The following is a 26,039-nucleotide window of genomic DNA, read 5'->3' on the forward strand; positions in this document are numbered from 1 at the left end:
TAGGGAAGAGTTATGTTTCAGTAGGCAACTGAAACAACTCCTTCTAGTCCCGTGACCCACACCTTTGCCTATCAAGACACTCATTTTCACAACTACATTCTTCCTTAAAAGCCTTTTTGGAAAATGAATTCTGGTCTCCCAAGAGCCTGCAGCCTGCTGTCTCCAGCATACACTCAGCCACTGTTTATCTGGCAGTGACCCAAAATGTCTAATCTTGAGAGCAAACTACTGAAAGGTCAGTAGATCTTACCAGACTTCAGTTTAAAAGACATTTTTAGATATATTCTGAAAACTAATAAGCATATCAATCTTCAAAGAGTGCCTCATACTTCACCAAGCAGTGAGACAAGCATTTCTATCTGTAGGTCTGGCCTAGGACTGCAAGATCATCCACAGCAGAAAGAAGGTGGGTCTTTGACTCTTCAATTTTGATAAATCAAACTACTATTCTCTTCAACAGTAGCTCCCTTCTAAGAATGATGAGGAAGAGGGATTATCTAGTCCGATCACACATCCTCAGGGAAATAGTTTGAGGCTGCATATTCATTTCCTGTAATTCAGCTGTTGCTGACCAGACCTTTCCCTCTACAGTACACTTGTGGACCTGTCATGTTGAGTTGAGAAAGTTTAAATGTCTTGCTGTGGTCCTGCAGACACTGCTTGTTTGTTTAGCAAAGAGATGACTAAACATGGTGAAATTTCATTTCTGTCACAAGGAATTGACTTTATCTACCCTCTGTTGCCTCTGTCTACTACATAGGCAACAGAAATGTGAGTGGGCAGTCAAGATTTGCTGCTGTATTCTACTCCTGGAAAAAAAAATTAATCTCCTATCTTGGATTTTTTCATACCTGACTTTATTTTTTTTCTTTTTCAGGAAAACTGCTGCTCGGTGGGCTTAGTGTGGGTAAATGTAAAGTTGCAGCTGAAATAGCGCTTTCCGATCTGCTGACAACTTCTGCAATGTAGGACAGCAGCTCAGACATTGAGCATGATTTTCCAGAATCTTTCGAGACAGATTATGAAAGTTTGGCATATGCCTCGGGAGGAAGCTGCCTTTTCAGCGGTTTCAGCACAGAGCTTTGGGGAAGCGATCTGACTTTCTTGGAGCTCAATGAATCTGTCAGGAAAAGCGAGTGAAAAGAAGGTGCCTGATGAAAACGAGCTGCTGGAAGTCTGCAGCGTTTCCCTTAGGAATAAGCTTTCTGAAAGGGAATTTCTGCTGGCGCCGCGGTGCAGCCCTGCCTGCCAGCATCCCTGTCTAAAGCAGCAGCAGAAATCCCATGTTTGCCTTCACTCCCAGGAAAAACTAAGACAGGAAAATGCAAACAGAGAGATGCAGCTACTTTTGCGCAACATTCTGTTTAAATCTTTAATCGTGTTGGGGTTTTTTTTCGCCCGCCCGGCCGGCCGGCCACAGCAGTGGGGGACGGACCGCACGGAGCCGTACGGTGCCGACGGGTCAGAGAGGGACATGCTCCCCGGGCTGCCCCTGGGGCGAGCCCGCGGTGCAGGGAGGGCAGCCCTGGCAGGGGAGGTGCGCTCACACCCCCGCCGGACCGCAGGTTTCCCTTGGCGAAGGCGCTGCTCCACAGCCCCGCTCTGCGAGATGGCGGCGGGCGGCCGCCATTTCCCGCCCCTCCGCGCACCGCACCGCGCCCCGCCCGGCCCGGCCCGGCCCGGCCCGGCCCTGCCCGCTCGGGGGCGGTGCCGCCGCGCTGTCCCTGCTTCCCAGGGAGCGCCCGGCTCCGGCAAGTCCCTCCTCCGCCTCGGCAGTGCGGGCCGCCTCCCTCCCTCCCCCGGCCGTAGTCTCCTCCGGCGGCAGCGGCGGTGCCCGCCGGCCCCATGGCGGCGGAGCCCCAGCCCAAGGCGCTGACTCGCAAGCCCCTCCTGCTCAACAAAGTGGAGGGCTCGCAGGAGGTGGTGAACATGGCAGCGATAGTGCCCAAGGAGGACGGGGTCATCAGCGTCTCGGAAGACAGGTACCGGGAGCGGGCGTGCGGCGGGGTCTGTCAGCTCCCAGCGCTGCTGCCGGTGATGGTGGCAGTGCTGGGCCCGCGGCGCGGGGTGCTGGACGGTGATCCCCGACACCGGGGAGGTGCTGGGTCCCGCCGGCGAGGGATGGTGCAGGCAGACCACCAGCATCCTTGTGCCGCTGCAGACTCCACTGCTCGGAGCCCGGGCAAGCGTCAAGGTGGCGGTGGTCCAGCGTGGGGATGTTGCTTTAGGCAGACACATCACGTCCCGGAGGGGAAGGAGCCTGGAGCAGAGGTCTCCGGCGTAGTGTCGCACTCCTCCTCCGCCGCTGTGCGGGTCAGGACAGTGACCGGGCTGGGCGCCGCTGGAACTTGCAGGACTTGAGTGACTTTTCTTAGCGTGGGAAAAATGGGATTTGAGATCCCCTTCATCACGAGGATTGCCGGAGAGTCTGTGGAGATCTTTGACCTTGCCTGAAGATTGTGGTGGCATTGGCTGAAACATTAGTTTTGGTTCCCGTTTTCCCTCTCCAAACGTTTCTTGGTAATTGTTTAAAAATACCATGTATCGGTGATAAGATCTTGGAGTTAAATCCCTTGTTGAAAAGCTGCCAAGGAGGAGAATGCTTTCAGGCCCTTTAGCAGGGCTTCGGAGGGACTGAGGCTGCCCAGGAGCAACTCTGTCTCTTCTGAAAGAGCTCAAACTTAACTCAGCTCTGCAGCTTCAAAATTCTGTCTTGGAAATTTTTTATTTAAAAATAAGTGCTTATTTTTCTTACAGTGTCCATAAATAGTCATTTTAGGCAGGGTTTCTTTGCAGCTCAGGTGTACTGTGTAACCTGTGTCCTAAGATTGAAAGACACGTGTTGTTGTCCAGCATGTCAATATGTTTTGATACTCACAGGTATTTGGATGGACTGTTTCTCATGGATGCCTGTTCTGTTGAGTGTCTGCTTTTATGTCTCTGCAGGCTTTCTGAAAAACTGACAATATTTTCTTTCATCTTTGTCCTAACTGTGACTTAGTTTTCAGCTGTCAAGTATGTGCAAATTTAAGATCATTTAAGTTCACCTAAGCTGAGGTCTCCAAGTGAACTCTCATATGCCTGCTAGGAAGAGGAGCTGAGCTACTTAAAACAAGTATAAGGTCAAAGGAACTTTTAAGTAGAGTTTTACATTGTTATGTGATCACAATTTTTTTGTCTTCACATTTTTTATGTATTTAAAGTGACATTGAATAAAGAGTGAGCTTGTTTCGGTTCATTGTAGGTTGTTAGGCTTACTTAGCCAATTCTTTTTACCTTTAAGAAGATATCCCTGAAATTTATTTCCTCTCGTATAGATGTCTCTCTCAATCTCTGCATCTTCCCCCACCTTAGCAAAAATACGTAACTTTAGTTGTTGATGACAGATTGATGCTCCAGGTTGATATTTCTGTGTAGGGAAGGGGATTGATGAGGCTTTATTGATTGATGACATCTTTATTTCCACTAGTAGCTGAGATGTCAGCTTCAAGGAACAAGCACTGAAGAAGTCAGGAGTTTCACGCTAGGAAAGTCTGGAGGTTCCCAGGCTATTTTCTCTTTAAAGGAATTGGCCAGGTGATGTGCTTTCTTGCGGGACTTGTTTGCAGCATCCTTGACATGCTACAAGCTATGATTCTGCCTTTTACTTATTCAGACATGATGTTGGTTGATGGGTCTTTCATTTCCTGCTTGCATTAACATTTTTATTGTAATTAAAAGATTAGGAGTCTAAAACTGACTTGGAAGGAGTAGGAGGTTGGGAGTCTAACTTGTAGGTTTTAGGCTACCTGGGGTGAAAGCATAATTTGTCAGACTTTCAATACCCATGTATTATGATTAGACTTGTGCAGATCCTTATGGCACCTTTTCCTGTTTGGACCTGCCTTCTCCTGTCAGTGTTGATGTGGTTGTTTAATGGCCATGGAATGTGGAGGGCTTTTAGAGCTTCCTGGAAACTGTTAAAGATCGTTGTGGAGATGTTATCTGTCCCATTACTTGTTAACCAAATAAGTGAGTTGTGTCCACATTTCCCAGCCTCTGAGATGCGCTGCTCATATGAGGAAAATGTTCTGAAACCTCTGCAGAGATTATCTGGAATGACTTGCCATCTCCAGCAATTGCTTCAGGCTGGGACATCTTCTGTAAGTGAAGGAGGAATTGTTTTGCTGGTGAATGGCTGAAGACATCATTATTGAAGTTGCTTGTCATCTTTGCATACGCAACAGCTAGGTGCCACTTTAAAGGTTTTCTTTGCTGCATGATGTGGCCCTGTACACCTAAACCTTTAAAAGCAGGAGCTAGCTTGGTCTCTGGTCCCAGTTTTGTGTGACACCAGTGGTGTTATCTGGTTTTAAAAGACACAAAAGTGGATTTAGCTATAGCTTGCAGACATAGTCATCGATTATATAGCCATGCATGTTTGTAGCACATACGTGCATATATTTTAAGAAATAAAATGAAAACTATGTAATAATAGAAAGCGTGGTTATTCCTTATAAAGAAAGACAAAGTGGGGGGAAAACAAGGAATCGGGGTGGGGGGGAATGGGGACAAAGCGGGTTTACATATTTAACTAGAATCTCAAAACTTTGTGTACCCAACAGGGCTGGAATTCCTTTTTAGTATGTGTCATTTGTACAGGTGATGCACATAGATTTTCTCTTCTGAATCCTGGTCACTTGTGATAATTGAGTGATGTTCATTGTGTCCTAATCTTAGTGGGTTTTCTAATTCTATATCTGGGCAAAATAGACTGAGCTTGTATCTACAGTACAGCTGGTATGCATTGGAGGGATAAGATATTTTGTGTTTTTCTTCTAAGAAAAAAGATGCACCTGTATAGACAGGTGAGAGTTAAAATAGTGGCAAAATTTGATATCCAGAATGTATGAATCCAATGCAGGATAACTCTGAGAAGTTACTAGCTTTCATCCATGCTCTTTCTCTGCTAGCAAACTCATGGAATCAACAGACATATTAGCCAAACATGTAGAGTCTTGAGTGATCCATAGCAGTGTATGCTCATGTGAAGCTAGAGTGGGATTTTCCTAATGTACACAGCTGATTTTAAGCTATCATCATCTTCCTCAGTATTAAAAGCATGCACCACCGTTTCAAAATTGCAGGGCATCCTTGTCATTTGTTGCCTTCAGAGGGAGACGTGGGTGTTGGGCATGTCTGAAAAGTAGGTCACTGGCATGTCAAGTTCAGACATCTCTAACTCCATGCTCCAGAGAAGATTTAGTGTCATTAATCTTACCTGAGCATGGGATACGGTGGGACAGGTGCACTGACTCACCCAGCTCTCAGTGCAAGCAGTTCTGCTCGCTGCTGGCACATTCGTGTGTTTCTCAAGAGCCTGCCAGTGCTGTGGGTGCCGATGCGCAGTGCCTCCGATGTGCTGATTGTATGTCACCCATGTGCTGATCATGTGTCACCGTGTGAGACTGGCAGGAGGGGCTGAGTGTCATCGTGGTAAACCTGCACTTTGCCAACAGCCCTCTTTTTACCCCTAGCTGGATTCTAAGTGAGGAAGACTTGTAGAGGCTGGTGTAAACAGCTTTCCTGGTAATTACAAACTCTGGTCTGTGCCCTCTTGTGGGTGGGAGTTCTGTGCTCACTTCCATGCCACACACGTTCTAAACGTAGGTGTTGCAGTCAATGTAAGTGTTGCAGTTCTCCTTGAACTATTCACAAGAAGTAAAAGTTTTCACAGTCAACTGAAAATTGTCAAATTCCTTTTATTTAAAAAAAAATGGGCATTCTAGTCTCTTGGTCACAAGATATAGGAAAAAATATTTATCTCTTTATCCCATAGCTTTTTTTTTTTTTTCAATTATTAAGGGAGTAGAGACCTTTGTCTTCTCCATTACCTTGTATTATCTGAAGTTGTTTTTGAACTCGGTTGTCTCAGCTTCTTCGTATGGATCACTGTATAAACAGTAAGCCCAGACTGCTTATCTTATTAGTGTCTTCATGTCACATAGAGAAGACTGCAGAGCTTGTATTGCTAGGTTTGGTTTAGAGTTTGAGGGTTTTAAATACAGATGTGGACTTCAGCTGTTGTCCAAGGCTTGTGTTCTGGGTGTGCTAATGAGTGGGTTTTTTAGGGGGCACAACATCTTAATGTCCATCTTGTGTAAATAAAAATCTCTTTGCTAAACTAACAGTGGGCTAGGAATGGAAATATGTGTATGTGACAAGAAATCTGGGATTTGTCTTTGGCTTTGGGCTGACATGACTTCTAACATGGAGAACGGTGATCTTTCCACCCTCAAGTATATCAAAAGCAATCTTTTTCTCCTTGTGGTTTTCCTGTCCAGATCCAGAACATTGAGCATACAGTGTCATAGTTCATGCCAGTGAAAAAGCTGTAATGGAAAGGTGGGATTCTTCACACAGTGCTGTATTTAAGCAGGGTGCAAGGAACTGCAGACCCTTGGTAAACTGAGTTTCCTTTCTCCTGTGGAGGAGTGGTAGAAAGTGATTGCTTTGCCCAGCAGTGTGATTGCTGTACAGGTCTGTAATTCTTATCTAAGCACAGGGTTACATCACTGATTTCTGCTCTGCCTTGTGTGTGGCTGTTGGTTCACAGCAGAAGTGCAGGTGCTGTGAGAGCCGATTTTGATGCTGTCTGTGTATGTTTATCAGTCTAAGCCTGTAGGTTTCACACCCAGGTGATTGCAGTATGAGCAGTAACTCAAGCAGGGCAGAAGTTGTGGATGCTCTTTACAAGTGTAAAAGGACTTGTTCCTGCCTGGAGGTTCTTTAAATTTTGACAAAAGCATCAGTCACCAATAAAATTGTTAATAGGAATTGAAGAGACCTAGTGCTATAGATGGAATTTTGTTGCTCTTTTATTTTGTGTGTGTTTTTAAACTAAATTTTTTGGATATGTTGTAATTTGATGAGTGTGTGTTTGGAATAAAGGTCAGGGTGGAGGTTAGTGCTGGCTGTTTGCAAGGAAAAAGCGGATGCTGGCAAGAGGCTTAAGAGAGAAGATAGGAGGTCCAAAAGTGCTTGGAAACAGACATTGTTGCAGATGTTGAAAAGTACTTGTTCTGGATTTGGCTAATATGTATCCTGTTGAGATGCCAGAATCTGAGACTTGCACATAAAATGTCTCTTGCTGAGTGCTTGTTGGGAGTAATAAACTCCACTTACTAACTTGTTGGGAGACCTTGCAATGTTGTGCTTTTTAACTCTCTGCGCCACTTTCTGCCACCACCTCTTGAAGTTTGTCCAAGCTTGTGGATCCCTTGCCTTAAGATGCTCTCTTCCTGTGTGTCAGTTAAAGATTTAAAGCACAAACATTTAGTCTCATCTCTCTGATCTGAGCTGTCCTGAAACTACTAGCTCATGCAGGTCAGTGCACAGATTGATGAAAATTCTTCAGTTGCATCGCCTGGCATACTGAACTAAGGGGCCCACGTGACAAAGTTCATGTTTTAACTGCAAGACAACAGCTGCAGAAATGTGCTCTGATGTGAATTGGACCCAGCTTCAGCAGCACAGCTGGGCAGCATGATAGAGTGGAACCTTAGGTGCTTGAGCCTTTCGAGTTAGAGGTGCAATGGCTTTTAATCCCCTCTCTGTTTAAGAGATTATTCCTTCTATAAAAGATGTGGGTGAATTTATCTTATCTTACAAGCTTTATTTGAAGTAAAAGGAGCTACTTAACACACCTTCTTTTTGCCTCCTGGTAGCCTCTTTTTCTGCCTGTTACTGAATGGTGTTCTTGAGTGTCAGCAAGTTTTGGGATGTTGCATCTGCTTCCCGTATTAACCAGTTCTCATTTTTCTGCTTGTCTTCCCTGACCCCATCTTAATTTCCCTGGCATCTGTTTACACAGAGACTGGATCTCTCATCAGTGTCTCACATCTCTCAGGCTTGGTGACCTTCCCCTGCAGTCTCTCCCATTCTGCAGCTGAACGGTGCTTCTCGCCAAGAAGGGACTGCACAATGCCACCTCTGTGTGTGGCCTCTGGACCCTGAAAGAAAAACAAATGCCAGTTATGGAGTCCATGCAGTACAGAGATGGCATATAACTAAAAATGCGCTGTTGCAGGAAACTTCTTGGTTTTTCTCCTCAAGATAAAGATGTCTAGAGGAGGCAGTGATGCTGCAACACAAAATGGCTGCAATACCTTAAACTAAAGGAATTGCAACAGTTTTGAAACTACTGAGCTATTTAAGTAAGGCTGACCTTCCATTGTGGGTCGCTTAGCAGACTGAAGGTCTCAAATAGCATGTGACCATTGTAGTACAATAGAAATATGTCAGTAGCTTGTTTGAGCTGCTTTACACTATTTTGTTTACTGAGACAGACTTTTCTTTTCCTCTCTCCAGCTGCGCTGGTGCCTGCGTGGTATCTGCCAACACTGATCTGTGTATAGGTTTCCCAGCAAGGTCTTTTAGCTGTGTGATACTACGTGGAAGAGAATTGCTCAAAAAGTGGCACAAGTTTTGTAAAATGGTGTTTGTAACAGCCCTGAGAGAAGTCAGAAAATACTTGGCAGCTTAGAGATCAAATGGAAAGGAGAGAATAGGAGGGCATAATGCAGGCAAGGCACTGCGTTGGTGCTTCCTGGTGCTTCCTGGTCAGGAGCTCTAAAAGCTTCTTAAATGATGAGCAATGCCCTAAGGGGAGCAACTGGCTTTTGTACAAGTGTCTTCTGTGCATCGCTGTGTTCTGTGCACTGTAACCTCTCAGACACTGAAGGATTATTTATCTAAAAACACTGCTTTGCTCTTTTTGCTTCATCGTACTCTGCCCAAATATGAGTTTGTACAAATATGGGTTTGTATAAAACTTCTGGTATCTGCATGTGTTTGCCCAGGGATTTGATAAGAATTGAAGCAGTCCATAATGCAATCTATTGCAAGACCAGAAGCAAGAAAAAACATAGATGTTTCCCTTCTACATACCGTGTGAGGAGTGATGGATACAGCCATGCACTGCTGGATGTGGTGGGATGGGATGGGGCACCATGGCAGGGAATAGGAACCATGGAGTATTGAGGATGCACAGTGGGGTGCAGCCTATTCAGCAGAGCCTTGTCCTATATGGAACATTTTAGGAAAGAGAAAACAAAGCTTCCTTCTTTATACTTTTGTGAGATAAAGAAATTGTGGGAATGGGAAATCCACATCCACACAGGAATTGAAGGTACCCTTGCAAGCAGTTTGGGTGAGCAAGCCTGGAGAAGGAAAGAGACAGTTTTGTGAAAGAAGAAGCAGGAGAGGGCAAGTTTACCAGACAACCCTCCAGGCAGGGACCTTTACATAATCACAAAGCCATATGCATCTCTTGGGGTTCTTCATATGTCACAATCTGCATGCCTGATGGCTTGGCACTGCGCATAAATAATGGCCAAAATTGATATTGGACTACCAGAAAACAAATAATATGTCTTACAAATTAGACTGTGCCAAAATTTGAGATGGACAAAATACTGCATTCATCCTCATGAGAGGAGAACAGTTGTGGAGGCTGGGCTAAAAAATGTGTTGTTTCAATTTTTCTCTTAGTCAGGCTGCAGGAAATAGCATTGTGTAACTAACCTTGGCCAGACTTTGAACATATGGGCTTTGCTTGTCACATCATGCGTATTCACCACTTAAATTAAGTTTTTCAGGGAACTCTTAAGGTTTGGAGCACTGAATGGAAGGCGATGCCAAAGCACAGTTCTGGGTAGAAAGCGCTGCTGTTCTGCTGCCAAGTTTACTGCAAAGTTTTGTCTAATGTTGTCTTTATTCTCCAAGTCCTGTACCATTCCCTCCTACTGTGAGGTGAACGATCAATGTACTTAGCAGGTTTTTGCAATAACAGTAGTGATCGATCAGCCTCAGAAAGCAATGCTTTTGACCTTTAAAAGAATGTAATCATGGTTTCATTAGGAGTGGAGTCCTGTGGAGAGAAATCTGAGAAAAGGCTGTCCTAATGTGAAGTGGCCTATTTTGCCATCAGGTTGAATTATCTGGATTCAGGTGACGGAACAAGTACAGTGCTTTGTCTTGAAGGGATATGGAGAGAAGATCCTTGCCCATGTTGAGAATGTGAGAGAAAATGAGATTTTACACCTCTAGCAGTGAGTGCAAATGTGGTACATTTACCTTTGGCTTCAAATTCACTTATAATGGCAGATAGAGCTTTAATTATATTTTTAAGTGTTATGAGTAAAAAAAGTTACCCATTTTTTTAAAGGTTGCAGAGTTCACAGGTTGGTCCAGTTGCTGCCAGGGGGGAGTTCTAACTGTTCCTTGTTGATAGTTTCATGTTGTAATCCACTGTTAGTAGTCGGTCGTGAATTCCCTATTGTTGAGAATTCCCCTTTTTTCTACCACCCTGCATGGAGGATGGCAGCCCCCCAGACAGTGAAGGAGAGGGGACGATGGGACTAACATGCAAATGAAGAAATATTTCACTAAACCTAACAAAACCCCCTAAAAACAACGAGCCAACATGAAATTAAGAGATCGAAGTGATGTCTGGATGTGAGGAACAGAACCAGTGCCCGCTGAGACCCTTTTTACCTCTCACCATAACCTAAAAGACATCAGCCTGAAAGAGGACCCTAAATGTCAAACCGAAAAAATGGGAGTCTCCTGGTGCTCTCGTGAGGATGGAACTCCCAGCTCTGCCTGCAGACCAGTGGACAAAGCTGCATTTTTCCTCCTTCTCGGTGCCACTCCTGGAAGCAGCAGCGGCGTGAGCGTGACCCATCAATTCTTCCCACCCGAGCTGACTTTTAATAAAGGCATTAAACAGGAGAAAGATCTCCTGCCCTATTTATTTCATTAAGCAAGAGGTGCATCTGCTTTGTGGAACACTTTGGGTCCTTAAAGTTTGCACTCATTTTGCTTATGTCCCAAATTATAATCACTTTGTCATTTTCTTCTTGATCCTAAGTGTTATTAATCAATATCTTCTCATTCCCATACCCCATTCCTTTTTCCCATCCGATGCAGAGAAAATCTCAGCCTCTCCTCTCAGCTCTCTGTTTTGCTTGAGCAAATGTGGGCTGTGTAGTCATCCAATGAATGGTTCAAATTGACATTTCAAAGGCTTTATGTTTTGCAGCACCATGTGCATTGAGTTGTATAGAATAAAGGTAGGATTTCCAAGGAGATGCTTTCAGCTTTATGGCAAGTGGCCGGTGATCCAGCCTAGCTTTTGTTGCATGCAGGGTTGGCTTCAGCATTTTGATGTCAGTGGAGGTCCTCTACAAGTCTTGTCTGGATTTAGGAATCATTCCTTGGCTTCACCCACTCTTTCAGCAGCTCCACCAACAGCAGTTGTCAAAGGATGACTGCCCTTCTGCAGTTACTGGAAGTCCAGCAGGAAAGGTCATGCCTGTGCTGTTTTCCAACATCAGGCATAGAGTCCTTGTGCCTGTTCTTGTCATGTTGATCCCATTGCTTCAGACTCCTGTGGCACTTATCAGGCTTCACCATAGCCTGCTTTCTCCTGGCCAGGAGCTTAATGGGAGGTGAAAGGGTTTTTGCTGAATAGTTCTGTGTTTTTCTGCTAGAGATAAATGTTCTCTATTCTTTTAATCTGCCATGGGAGCAATTAATTTTAGCATAGGCAGAAACATTTACTGATAAAAACTAGAGATCTAAGTAGGGTAATGTGGTAGTACTAAGATGGGGAAAAGAGGACTAGAGCAGTCTCAACGTTAATTGTGCTGAGGGCAGAGGGTGAAGAGGTAATGAATCTGTCAAATCAAAATTGACACCTTTGACTTTATTTGCCCCTGATATAATTTAATTACTGAAATTAAGAAGTTAATATTTTTTGCAGCAGTCAAGTGACACATTTTATTCTGCTCCATTGAGACCTACGTCCCATTCTGTCAGAACAACTACAATTCAGCCCAAAAAGAGTATTTTGGGTCTACCAAAGCCTTGCCTGGGCTGTCATGTGTGCTGCCTTAGCAGCTGAGACTTTTAGTGCTGTCTGATATTACCTCAAGTTTTCTAAGTTCTGTTACATCTGAAGTTTTTGAGATTGCATGAGCTGGCATTGGCAGCTAAGAGTGGACCTATGCTGGATTCCCGCAGGCAGGAGCAAGCAGGGAAAGCAGCTCCTGTAAGAGTATCAGCTGCAGTGGGTGGTAGACCACTAAAGTTGGCATTATCTGTTTCATACAGGGGTTGGTTACACAATGTATAAGCACTAATCCATTTCCAACCAAGAATTCAGTGTCTTCAGGAAATGAATCAGACTTCATAAACTGATCTCTTCTTGGAAACTTCTGTAACTGCCAGTAAATGAATGGGAATAAATTAATCCATCATCATGCTTTGAAAGTATCAACTGATAAATGATCCTGCCAGATTTCCAGCAGGGACAGACCCATACAACCACTGAACTTCCAGCTTGAAACTCTGATCCCTGTTGTTGCCAAGTTCATTTGTAGCCAAAAGGCCAAAGCACATAAAATTTCAGTGAGCTTGCTCTGGTGCTTGGCATACCATGTCAGTCTGAGCTGTGAAGCACCAGCAAGTGAGGAGCCCTGTTGGGATGGGCTGTCGCAGAGATCTCTCAGCTGTTCTGCAGGCAGGATTTCTACAGGCTGACTAGCTGCAGGCTTTGCTCTGGGGGAATATTGGAGACCTCTGTTTTTGTCTTGCCCTTTGCACACTCCTTATGTTTGCTAATATGGTTGGAGAGCACAAGACCAGGGGAAGGGAGGAAATCCCTCAGTAGCTTGTACCACTAATTCAGGTTCCAAAGTGTTGATTTTGGAGTGGAAGATGAAAAGTAAGCGTAGGGGTTTTTTTGTTAAATAAGAAATACTGTGAATGCTGTTGGTCAAGGTCCTTCAGTTTCCAGCAATAAGCTTTTCCACAAACACTGTCACTAACCCATATTATATACCAGAGAAAGTGGTAGGGAAAGGGAGCTATGAATGTAGTGATGGTTTAAAAAAAATTACATGCTGTAGTGGCTGAAAAATGCATGACTTTCATCTGAATTCTGAAAGCTCCTCTGTGATTTCAGATGCTTTTGCTCCTTCTTTCCCTCCTTCCTTCATTCTTTGGTAGATGAGAGAGAAGCCAGGTGAGGATTTCCTTAATAAGTTTTTGTGATCAGGAAACCAAGCCAACAAGTTGTCATTATAGAGCACGACACAGCACAAAGTACCACAACTCCGTCAGAAGGGTGCAAGAGAGATTTATTATAGCAATGTGTTGCTTTTATACTTTTTCAAGATATTTACATTCGCTCAACATGCATATTCACTGCCCATTGGTTACAAGAAAGAAACAAAGTTCTCAGTGGGTGACCAAGGAGCCACATCACTCTGTGAGCCAGCTAGAGTCCATATCTGTTAACTTTCTCTCCTTCATCATGTCTCCATGGTGACAGCCTTGATGTCTTCCTCAGGAGAGATATGGGGCTTCCCTTTATCTTCAGGAAGCCTTTGCTGGCCCACAAGAACAGCGCAGAATGTCTTTCCTACAAGAAGTTGTCATCGCCAACTAGTTTCATCCACAGCATCCTTTTAATCACAGCTTATATTCATTCTTCTAAAAACCTGATGACCTAAAGCCTCTTCTTCAAAGAAGCAGGTATGAACATTGCTGTCTGGTTTTTATGAGGTGTGAACACACCTGAATGGATGGCCCAAGGATTGCACTTACTGAGGTTACCAGGGGGAAGCATGGCTAAACCTAACCAATGGCTTGTTCTGCCTTGGTTGTTTTCTCCCATGGTTTTTCCTGTGCTCTAAAATCAAACTTGTGTTCACATGCACTTTTTGACATGAACAGACATTTTTACATGGTTTTAAGAGTCAAATTCTTTTAGAAAAAAGTGGAACTGTTATACAGCTGTTAAGCACAAAACCTCTATTAAATGTGTAGGCAAGTGTTTTGTATACAAAATGATATGGGAGATGTAGATAAACAACCACTGACAAAAATTCTGGAGACAGGAAAAGCAAAGGGCATGGGTAATTGCTTAGTGATCTGTGTTCATGTTTAGCATGTGGATTAGAAAGTTCTAACAGTGGTTTCAAAAAGTTGTGTGTGTGCATGTATTGACACCTCAGACTCAATGGTATTTTTCCAGAAATAAATTATTCTGCCTGTGTTTGAAGGCACACTCCTAATTTGCAAGCTGGTTGTTGTGATATTCTGAAGCATTATCCTGGCAATGGTCATCTTTTTGTTTTGAGTTTCATTTCCCTTTATTGTTGTGTATGATAACTTCAAACCAAACAATGGTGTTTATTCAATTATTCACCATGCCATTATACTGACCTCAGACTAGTAAAAATGAAGGAGGGAAAGTAGGAAAATATGGACGACCTTGAGATATTATTGAGGTGTACAATGTAACAAGAAAGATTTCTTGTGAGGGTAAGCGGCAAACCCCTTGTTCTCACTTCCCTGTTCTTTTAGACAAGCCCAGTATTGAACAAGATGGTGAGCACAGGAATCAATACTGTTTCCTTTTTTTAATGGCTCTATGAACCAGCTGGGAAAAATGGGCTGCTGAACCCATGGCCAGCAGCTATAGTGACTGTATTTCTAATCAATTAAATAGTGCAAGAGTATATTTCAAGCATGGGGGCCTGACTGGCTGTGGTGTCTTGTAGTTGGTGTCAAGCACTGTTCTTGCCAAAGCCAGTTTGCACAGCATCTAACAGTGCCCATACAGGATTTGGAAGTCAGCTTGTACCAGGGACTGTTCCCAGGACGTGGCTCGCATGCAGCTGCTGTTTCCCTGCCAGGTGGCCTCACTGCCAGAGGCTGGTCCCAGGCCTGTGTCACTTATTAATGTAGGTGTGTTTCACATCTCCCGGAGCACCCAGGTCATGTGGCTGTTCCTCCTGGTAGGGTATCAGATTGCCTACAGGAAATTCATTCTGTGATTAAAAAAAAACCAACCAAACCAAATAAGCCACTGGTTTAAACAAGACTCAGCCCTTGAAGCTGTCATGCCTGTAAACATTTCTGGTGGTTGGAGATCTGTAACAGTAAGTTTTAAAAAACCTGAATTTGAGACCGAAGTATTTTGAGATTCTTAAGATAACTTCAACCAGACATCCAGAGGAGGACAGGTCTCCCAGGGCCCCCGTGCCGAGCAGAAGTGCATGTGCTTGCCAAATTCTTGCGTGTGACATGAGCCAGTGAGCCGCAGGGCTGCAGCCAGGGCTGGAACCCAGCTGGAGCGCTGAAGTGGCATTCATGGCCTCTGTGGCCAAGTTCTCCAGTCAGACATCCGTGCTCACTTCCTGCACCACAGGAGGCCCAAGCACTGGACCTGTAACCAATGTGGATACATCTTCTGGCATTCCTCAATAGCTGTCAAGGTATGTTTTCTCCATGAGCCTTTGTTTCTGACACACAGGGATGTATCTTTGGCCAGTTTGAGAAGAGCATTGCATGTCCTGAATGTCTGGGAGATGGGACATGAATGCTTCCTTACATGCCAGCTCCTTCTCTGCTTAGACCATCCAGGGGTGGGATCCTCCCAGTGGGCTTCATGTTATTGCAGCAGCATTGTGCCTGCCAGTAAAAGTACTCAGGTTTGTTCTAATAAATGTGGCAGTCCCTTCACTGTTTCAGGCCACGTGGAAGCTTTGCTTTTGTATTTTTGAAATAATTGAACACTGCTAAGCTGAAGTAATGACTGGTTTTGAAATACAAGTCACCAATCATCTGCATCTGAAACAGACGTAGTGCTGGACGTTAGGTGCTGAAGAGAGAATTCTTCATCAGGGCCATCCAAATCTAGAGCATAGCTTGAAGAAGATCAAGGAAATCCAGAGACCCTCTGCTGTGAAGTTTTACCTAAGCATTACATCCTTGAAAAGACCTTCAGTCATAAAAATGACATTTGTGCTCCTTTCAATTCTGAAAATACTTGAAATAAGACAGATGTACAGTGGTCACAGACCTTGCCCCAAGCAGTTTTCTGCCCATACATTTGGTATTGCAGCCAAATTATTGTAGGAAACTCTAATAGGTTTTGTAGGTTGTACTAAAACTTCAAGGAGGACAGAAAATAAGAAACTTCCATTTCCTAATAAAACTGATGATGCCACAAAGAAACTGTGAAGAGGAAATGGGCTACCTCAATAGCTTGTGAGCTCCTCTACCTAAAAAAAGCAAGGAAACTTCAGACACAATAATTAAATTAGTCTTCAAAAGCACATTTTCAATAGAAAGTCCTTTATAGCTAGAGATGCTTGTTCTATAACTATCAAGATCTCTTTTGTCCAAGCCTTGTCTTGTTTACCTGACCTTACAAATAGCTATCAATTATGTAGATATAACAAAAATTACCAGAACAAGATATCTAGCTTAGCTCTCTCCTTCCCAAGAAACTGATATTCTTTTCTGAAATCAAATCAGAGTGACAGTGGTGTTGCTATTTGGCAGCATGATCTGTTTACATATTAATCTGAAAAAATTAGGAAAAATCATCTGCTAAAGCTGGAAGTTGAAATAGAAAGGCTTCCTTGTAGAGAGAAAAAATGGGATAAATGTGTGATTATCCATCCTGCCTTGCAGAGAAGTTTACTTCTTGTTCAGTCAGTGTGTATTCAGTCTGGATGCTATGAAAAAATATAACCGCTATGAAAAAATGTAACTGTTACATCTTTGATAAGCGTGTATAGTGTGGATTGGCTTGCACTGGCGTGTTTCATGGGAATCCCATTTTTCACTCCCTACCTCTACAGTGGAAGCAGAACTCCCACACCTGTGCTCTTACCTTAGGCCTGTTGGAGTTTGGTATAATTGTCTTAAGTTCTCTTGGGTGCTGCTTTCTCTGTATGCCCAGGACTGATTTAGAAACATTTCAAACATATGGTTTTTATCTTTCACTAATAGTTATTTTTGTAAATATTTCCTAAACAGGACAAAGTGTGATTCTGTGTGTTTGTTTATTCAAAAGCTAAGCTGCTTTGAACAGAAAAATATTTTATTCATGGGACCCAGTAATTACTTGACTCAAGTTGAGGAAGAAAGGAGAGTAGGAATTTAAGAGCCAGGGTCGAGACTTGAAAATTTCCATGAACACTGCAGAGGAAGGCGACAGAAGTGGAGCTGTTTCTCTTCCTTAAAATATGAATATATTTTGCAGTATGCAGTTGGGGGGAAAAACGCTTGACATTGAATTCAGATAGCCTGCAATAGTCATAACTTCCTTTTCCAAACTGTTGTTTCTTTTTCTCTATGCTTATTTCACAGCAATAGATAGTGAACCTTTGTTTGTCTTAATTGCAAAAACCAGTTCCTGTCTGTTGAAAGTAAACAGAGCCTAAAGGATTTAGTGTCCCAAGTAACAGAGCAAGAACTTTGTATTTGTGAAATATCAAGGTAAGTGCAACTGCACTTTGGAGAAAAGCCTTAATGTGAGAAATACTTTCCAATTTACACATTTGGAGGGCAGCTGTTAGGTTTTCATTGCCCTGTATGTCACCAGGCTGCTTTGTAAATGCACAATGTGGAGCTGGACTTCTCCCCTTTCTTCTGGTGAAAGGCAATCAACATGCACAAAGCTGCCCTGATACCGCAGCATTTGGGGTGGTGGGAAGGTCTTGGGCTCTGAAGGGTTCGTCTTCAGCCCGTTAGCTCCATTTGGATAGTCCTGTTATTACCAAAACTCTGTGCTCTTTCAGTTTCCTTGTCTGAGTGTTACTGAACCAGATGTTTGCTGCCGTCCTTACTGCAGGCTTTGTATTGTTTGTACTTTATATCCTGTTCCCTACTGCTGTTCTGTTCCATTTGTGTTCTATCTCTAAGTCCTCTCAACTCACTTTCTCATTTCCTCACCTTCCTGCTTATTAATTCTCTCAGTGACTCTTCTCTTATCAATTTGGAATTCAAAAAAGGCAGGCTGTTTCCTTCCTGCATGAACTTGAAACAGCTGCACATCCTTGCTAATGCTCTTAAATATCAATATCCAAGTCAGCTGATATGAAAGTGAAATGGGGCAGCTTGGATCAGGAAAATCCTTGACACCAGAAATTGGTAAAAACCACCTTGTGCATTGGTAATGTGAAAAGGCATTTAGTGTGTTTAGCTGTTTTCATCTGCCAAGTGCTGCCTTCTGAAAACCTGAAATACCTCCTCTATGCTTCTGTGGTCCAGCAGGAGCCCACAGTAATTCCCAGTTTATTGCTAGGTTTTTTTAAACCTGTTTAAATGTTATTAAAATGCATTGAATTGTTACGAGTAATTGAGAGACGGTGGATGTGTGATGCCTCCAAGACATGAGGGAGTGGGATGGGATGCTACAAGCAGTAGAGAAATGGAAATCAAATGGATAGACTTTCTGTCATTTGCATTGAGTGGGGGGAGTGGCAATATTTGCCTTTGCCCTGCTGCTTCAAAGCTGACTCGGTGAGGAAGGGAACATCAGCAGCTTGAGGAGCAATGTGAGCTACCTCTGCAGTTGCTTGTGGGGGTGCAAATGCTGAAGGCTTGCTGCTGCCAGGGAGAGGTGACCTTGGTCGCCTCATACCTGCTGGTTAGTGGATGTTCCTGAAAACAGAAAAACAGTGATGCAGAGGGAGTATCTGCACCTTTCTCACAAACACATGCACATCTGAAGCTTAAATTCTTGCCAATAGCATGAGTAATTTTAAAAGGCTAAGTCTAGCAAGACTTGTAAATCGCTGTCAGCTGTTGTTGAACCAGATGCTGGAGGCAAAACTCTGGGGAGAGAAATAGTGTGGTTGAAATGTGTGTTAAAATGAAGGGTGCTAGAGAAAGAGACAGTGTGGGAGAAGTGATGGGAGTACAAAAAAATAAGCTTTAAGCTTTTAAGAGCATGGCTTGGAAGTAACTGGCTATTGGACTGTCTTTTTGGTTCCTATGTTCTAAATAGAGTTAATGGTTGACCACTGGAAAAGGTAGGACCCAGATCCTCAGCGTTCACTGGCTTTTTAATTGGCATGTAGCTGCCATACCATGAATCTTTTTTTTCTTCTACAGAAATATTTTCCTTTCAAAAACTGATCAAACAAATCCCTTAAATGCTCTGAAAAAAAGAAAAAGGGAGTAGGAAAAGCAAAGACAAATCTTGATCATTCAGACTTAAGAGTGTGAAGCAAGTATTTTAAAGGTGCAGTGCCAGGGGGAAAGATGCATTTATGGAATGATATGGTTTTGCATTTCTAACAGCCTTTGTTACCTTGTATTTCCACTGTGCAGTGTAGATGATGAATATGTGTGTACTTCCAAAGCAACCCCTTTGTTCACTGCAGTGTTCGAGGTCATAACTGCTCTCAGTCTTTCCTGTAAACTTTCTGTTCCTGTCTATTGGTGTTATTTAGAGCAAACTGTCCATCTGATCTGTTTTAGGGGCCAGATCCTGTCCACAGAACAGCTCTGTCTAATACTTAGTCTCCTCCCCTCCAACTGGAATGAAAATTGATTCTAAATACTGGCCTCCATGTGCCCTGCCTCCCTCTGATGCTCAGTAGTTGGGACATCTCTCAATTAAGTAAACTGCTTAACCTGCTGCAGATTGTTAATAATTTACATTTCTTGATAACTGCTCAGAAATTGCAAACATCCCTCCAAAGCTCACCGTGTGTGCCTGATAAAAAGACACAGTTTACTTCTATTAGATATGGCATGTGGAAAAGACTTACTGGATTGTGAGGTCATTCCTGGGTGTTTTCAGCATGTCTCAGATACCAGGACAGGAGAGTGGGAGGAGGAACTGCTTCACACAGCAGAACATGCATGGATTTTGAAACTAGGTTTTCATCTGTGGGACATATATCTCGTGGCTTGAGGTGACTGGACGTGTTGTCTCTTTGCATAGTAATTTAACTGTCTGTAAGGAAAGCTGTTCCTCCCCTCCCTGCCTTCTGTATGAGAAGCAATCGTCTGACCTGCAAAAAAGTCAAGCCAGAGTTACAAACATGATTTAGTTTTTCAGGTGGTGCTGAGCCTGCAAGGCCACAGGATCAGAAAGGACCCTTCTCTTATTTACTGTCTTTACCCCATCTCTGCTCATCTTTTTCCCCAGCAGATGCCGTGAGCTGATTTTATGCTTTACCTAATAGCACAAGGATTTACTAGCCCAGTGGGTTGTCTCTAGCTGTCTTCTACCTTGTATTACCATCTAAAATCCGGTGTCCTCTGCCAAGGTCAGCAATAGATTGGGTCTGCTTCAATCTGCTGCCCTTCTCTGCTTCCAATGGCCCTGGAAGAGGCCAAGTCATTACTTCAGACACCTTTCTTTGCACTACTTATGCTAACTGGTAACCTTCTGCTGGAAGGCAGCATCCATAGATACAAATACCCCATCCCTGAAAGCGTTCTAGACCAGGTTGGATGGGACCCTGAGCAGCCTGATCTACTGGAATGTGTCCCTGCCCATGGCTGGGAGGTTGGAAGTAGGTGGTCTTTAGCTCTCTGGTAAGGAACTTCATCTTTATTCAGGATGGGTAAAGTTGGTCAGGTTTTTCCAGTGATGATGTAGAGTTGCCCACTATTTAACTTAGCAATGACTTTGAAAATTCTTGCTTTGAAATTATTTTGTCTTGGATTCCTGATTCCTGTAAATATATAAATATTGACACCTTTATTGTAATTACCATGCCTAGTAGCATGTAGTAAGTACTTACTACTTTTGAACCTGAAGACGTTATGTTTTGTATTAGCTTGTAATAAGATTTAAAAGTGAGAGGCTGCCAAGCAGAGAAGCACGTCTTTAGAGATGACTTTGTCTCACAACCTCAAATCTATTTCTTCCAAGATAATACTGATATTTTCCCTATGATTGGCAGCAGTAAAAATCTGGAGGATGCAAGCTGACACAGCATCTGGACAGGAATTGCAGCCCTCTAAAAAAATCCCAGCAAAGTAAGGTAGTAATAAGCTGCCAGCAAAGAGGTTTTTATAATATTTGATGCTTTTGCCATGAACCAGAATCTGTCCCTTATAGCAAAGAGGAAGTTACCCTTGAGACAGTGACCAGGTAATTGAACTGAAGTTGCTACAGGCTTTGTTGGTTTGGTCAGTCACCTGAGCAGTGGTGTCCTATCAGGACACAGTTCTACCAGGCATCTTTACAAGACTGCACTGCAATGTGTTGCACCATTTCACATATTTGAAGAATCTATTTTTTGTACCTGAGGAGAGATGGTCTTGTGTCTTCCCTGCGCTGCTGCAATAAACACGGCTTTCCTGTCCTGTTTTCACAAGGGGAAAGTTTGATGCAAAGGGTCAAGGTTTTTCTTACTATTTGATAGTCTCTGCCTATGCTCTCCTTTGTAATTTTCTTTCTACCTCTTGCCAGAAACATGTGGTTCTGGGATTGCCCTTGAGAACTGTGGCTGACAAATCTTCTGTTCCCTTCCCTAACAGTCTGGACTAGTTGTCTTACCCAAATTAGCAGATAAGCTGATTGAGTCTGGTGAGATGTGGAACGCAGAAGAAATTACTAAGTGGATAGCAGTGTATTGCAGAGAGAATCTAATAGTGATAAATATATTTTTTCTCTTTCATCCATAGTTTGTAAGTTTCTAAATCCTGCCAGCACGAAGTAAAAAACATATACAAGTGCTGCAAATAAACAGTGCTAGGGTACATACAGGAAGAAGATGTGTAAAGAAAAGAATGATAATGCTCTTATAATTTAGCAGGTTTGTTTGTGTCTGGATCGCTGCATTTAGTACAGAATATGACAGTTCAGACAGGATATTGTCTCATTAGAGGGATTGGAAAGCAGGTAAGGGGAACGGAACACAAGAACAGCTTTTCCAAGAGACTGGAAAGATTGATTACCTTAAAGAAGAGGCATGTAAAAATTATATGAGTATACACAGCAACTATATATATACCAGAGGAGAAGGTAGAGAAAACAGAACTTCTGGTCTCGTAGGAGGAGAGCAAGAAGATGTTTATTGAAATTTGCTGTTTAAAAATTGAAATTTACTATTTTAAACATGATAGAATAAAATTATTACAGTATGGAGTAGAATGCTGAAGAATAGGAAAGCTGCAACTAGGCCATATGAAAGAAGTAGCTGAATGTAAAGAGGCCCTGCATGTTTGAGAGAGATTTTTAAAATAATAAAACCTAAAGTTTAGGGTGGAATATTCCGTCTCACGATACAGGTTTGAAGATGGTTTCTGTTCAACTCTGTTTCCATCTCCCCATGCAACCCCCGTGGGAATGCAGAGATGACAAACTGACTGGCTTTTTAGCCCTTGAAATGCCAGATCACCTCTAAATTACAGAGTCAGAAGTTTGGGTTTTGCTGGGCTTTGCTGGCACCTCACCACACACAGCAGTATGCTGGTAAGAAGAAATCTGAGAGCCCTTGGTAAAGCACTTCAGGGCTACAGTTCCTTTGCAGCTATTTTACAAACTTTTCAGGATAGGGTTTGGTTAGCATAGCTTTGCCCTGCTTTCTTGATCCCTTTTGGCTGGTGCTAATTCTGTTGACCTTGCTGGTTTCTTTCCCAGAGTACTGAGACTCCCCAGCCAAAGTTGTCCAGCTGGGTCAGAGCAGCAGAGTGGCTTTTTACCTCCTCTAGAAGAGCAAAGCCTGTCGGAGTTGAGGACAATGAAAATATCTCTGAGTCGGGCTGCCCAGAGGGGAAAATGGCAATGAGCAGAAAAGCTGAGGGAACATTTTATCACCCATGAATCATTGTTCAAGTTCAGCTGGAGGAACTGGAAATGTGATTTCTCTGCAGAAAGTCCTTGATGCCTTATGAAGAGCATTAGCAGAGGCACCTTGGTGTGGCACACAGCATACAAGTACATTCCAAGTTGATATGTTTGTTGTCTCTGAAAAAACATTGCTGTAATTGTTCAGCAGCATTTAAAAACCAAAGAGGGTGTTTCAATGAATGATGCAGATGACTTAGGTCCAGAAATTAAAATGCTGAGAGAGGGCACCACCTTATACATGTGGAAAGGTGGCTTCCTTTCTCTGCAGTAAAGGCATAATTTATTAGATGTTACACTGGATAGTTAACCAAACATTTATATGAAAATTAAGTTGAGCCTAAGGGTATGACTTAATTTAAAGCTTGGGATCGAATATCTATCTTTTCCTGTAAATTAACCTTTATGTGACTGTAATTTATTAGAAAATGCCATACTGGTGGTATGTATATAGAAAATTAGTATGTTCAGCTTTCACTTCACAGATCCACTTTTTTATCAATTGAATAATGCATTCATTTTTAAGTAGAGTGAAGCATGCACAACTTAAAAATTATCAATAAGTTGAAAGCCAATAGGATTTTTGGAGAAAAAGTGTTGTGTTTTGCTGGACAGATGTTCCAACCAGGCAGCTGGAAGCAGGACAGTGACCTGGTGGGTTCTGGTTCTTCACCTTTGCTTCATGGGCAATTTAGAGGGGTGTAGCAGTGTTTCTTTCCTGCAAATTCTGGATCCACTGGGTATTTTTACCAGGGTTCCGCTGAGTCACTTACTGCATAGCAGGTCTGTATTTTAATCTAATGAGGATCTTTCTAATAACTTCTATTACTGAAACATTTGAATGTGGGAAGGAGGTGAAAGTAATTGGATTGCAATAATTAAATCATCCAATGCAATTACCTTCAAAAGGTTGTGTGTTTATGCTTCCTGAATGCAAACAGGAATCGATCAGTTCAGGCAGCTCCAAAGCTTCATCTGTTCTAGAAGGGAAATCATTTGGCGGGGTATGGGTGAAGGAGGTCTGTGGGTAAGAGAGAGATGAAGATCATTTTGTTACCCCAAAGATCTGTAAGGAAGACTAGTCCACAATTTTTAATGAGGAGGTAATTTTGAAACTTTGCTTGAAAGAAGTCCCAATGTGATGTAACACTTGTTTAATTCTTTCCAAAGCTGTAGGTTCATGCTCACTGGGAACTCCAGCCCTGCATTTGCAGAAAAATTTAGCTTCCCTACAGCTGGAATGTGGTGTAGTCACTACACTGCTTCTTATGACACATGATGAGAACTGATTTTGTAGAGCTGCTGAAGACCTGAGGCAGCTTGGCTCTCTGAACCTTGTTCTAGTAACCTCAACGTAATGGAGTATTTTTCTGTGGTTGTGACTTATGGTTCATTTTTTGGGTCTCTATTTAACCAAAGTTTCCGAAGTGGAAACTGGTCAGAATGTGGTTTTTGTCCCATGCCTGAAGAGCAGAGCTTGCACTGCTCCCGGGCATGTGTACTCAGCTAACTGGAAAAATCACTGAACTGCATTGCTTATTGTCCAGAAAACTGAAAAATGGGTAGAAACCGTTTCACAGCTGAGTAGTAAAGCTGTCATGTCAGTATCTCTCTTTTTTTTAGGTCATAAAAATTAATTCCCCTGATATTGTCTCCTGTAAGTCTTTGAGATTTAGTCACTTCCCACGAAATACCCAGAAAGCCTTCTATGTAAACCAAAACTGTGTTAAATAAAATGGTGTCGATTTCTCTGAGGTCTAAGTACAACAGATGGGTATAACACCCTGACAAACCCATGCAATCCTCCTGCTGCATATAACCTACCTAAACTTTGACATTTTCCCTGTTATGCAATGTGCATCTGCATTTAGTTACAGCAGCTTGAATTAAATGGGGAAACATCTTATTAAGCATGGTTTGAGTGCTTAGTATGCTTTGTGTGAAAAAAAATCCTGCCTTTCAGTCCATCTGCCTGCTTGCTTGGCACTCTGTTTTGTGCAATTTTTTTTTATATCACTGGGTGGGATTGACAGTGCTCTTGAATGTTCAAGTGTTCATGAGACTCCTTCCTTCTTCACAGCTGGTGGCTGAGCTACTGCTCAGAGATCCAGCTGCCTTCACACGGGTTTTCGTGTGCTCCCATCCAGGGCTGTGTGAAGTCCTTGCTTAGTTCCCCTCCATTGCCGTGATCCTGTTTCTCTGGTGCTTCTGAGCTTTGTGTATGAGGGTTTCTGGATTGGTGACAATGGCAACAGTGTTTTGGATACAAGAGCAGGATGTCAAAGGTTCTGGATGTTGGGAGCTGGCCTAGGTTCCTCTTGAAGTCAGATCTTACTGCTTCTGTGGCTTTGTTACAGGGCTTGAGAGATACAGAGTATCTCTCATTATTCAAAATTATTCTCAGTTATTCAAAATACAGATACAGGGTATCTTATCATTATTCAAAATACTTCCATTTTATGGGAAGCCCAATGCTGAGTTACAGACCAAGGTTACCATGAAGATATTATATCTTCTAGAAATGCCTTTATGTAATCTGTGCTAAGAGAGAACCTCTGTAAAACAGTCCATCCTTCAGAACTCTTTAATCTTTTCCCAATACATTTTCCCCCTTTCCTGAACTTGTAGCTCTTGCTCTTTATTTCAGAAACTGAACCTGCCGTTTTGTAATATGAAAGACCCTAGACCAGATCTACAGTGATCATAGAATCACAGGGTATCCTGGCTTGGAAGTGACCCACAAGGATCATCAAGTCCAACTCCTGGACCTGCACAGGACACTCCAAGAATCACACAACATGCCCAAGAGCTTTGTTCAAACGCTTCTTGAACTTCAGCAGGCTTGGTGCTGTGACCAATTCCCTGGGGAGCCTGTTACAGTGAAAAACTTTTTCCTAATATCCAACCTAAACTTCCCCTCACTCAGCTTCATGTCATTCCCTCAGGTTCTATTGCTGGCCTCCTGAGAGAAGAGATCAGTACTGCCCTTCCACTTCCCCTCAGCAGGAAGCTGTAGACTGCTATGGAGTTCCCCCTCAGTCTCCTCCAGGCTGAGCAGGCCAAGTGACCTCAGCCACTCTTCATACAGCTTTTCCTCCAAGACCCTTCACCATCCTTACTGCCTCCACTGCATGCTCTCTAAATAGCTTTATGTCCTTCTTTTACTGTGGCTGCATAGCTGTACACAGTCTCAGGCTCAGAAGAAGTTGAGTGAGTTAATCTTTGACTAGTTCAGCTGAAATCACATATTTGTTCATCAAAACCAGGGAAGACAAGGTAGCGCCTGGAATGTGTCCCAGTATTTCAAGGTGTATGTAGAACCCTCCATCACAGTTGTGTGATCGGCTTTGTGAGGATTAGTATGGGTGAGCCTGAG

At 43.0% G+C, this 26,039-nt stretch overlaps 1 protein-coding gene across 1 annotated transcript in view; it reads left to right on the top strand.

Annotated features, from left to right (window-relative positions):
* Positions 1–1,814: 1,814 nt before the first annotated feature.
* Positions 1,815–26,039, top strand: part of WDFY2 (WD repeat and FYVE domain containing 2) — a 58,694-nt gene continuing 34,469 nt past the window's right edge. Inside the window, exon 1 of the mRNA XM_084227102.1 lies at positions 1,815–1,982. Within this exon, the coding sequence (XP_084083228.1) occupies positions 1,846–1,982 (137 nt within the window). The 5' untranslated portion in view covers positions 1,815–1,845. The remainder of the gene's footprint in view (positions 1,983–26,039) is intronic.

The sequence above is a fragment of the Fringilla coelebs genome (genome assembly GCF_963513975.1).
Source record: "Fringilla coelebs genome assembly, chromosome: 2".
Taxonomy (NCBI): Eukaryota; Metazoa; Chordata; class Aves; order Passeriformes; family Fringillidae; genus Fringilla; species Fringilla coelebs.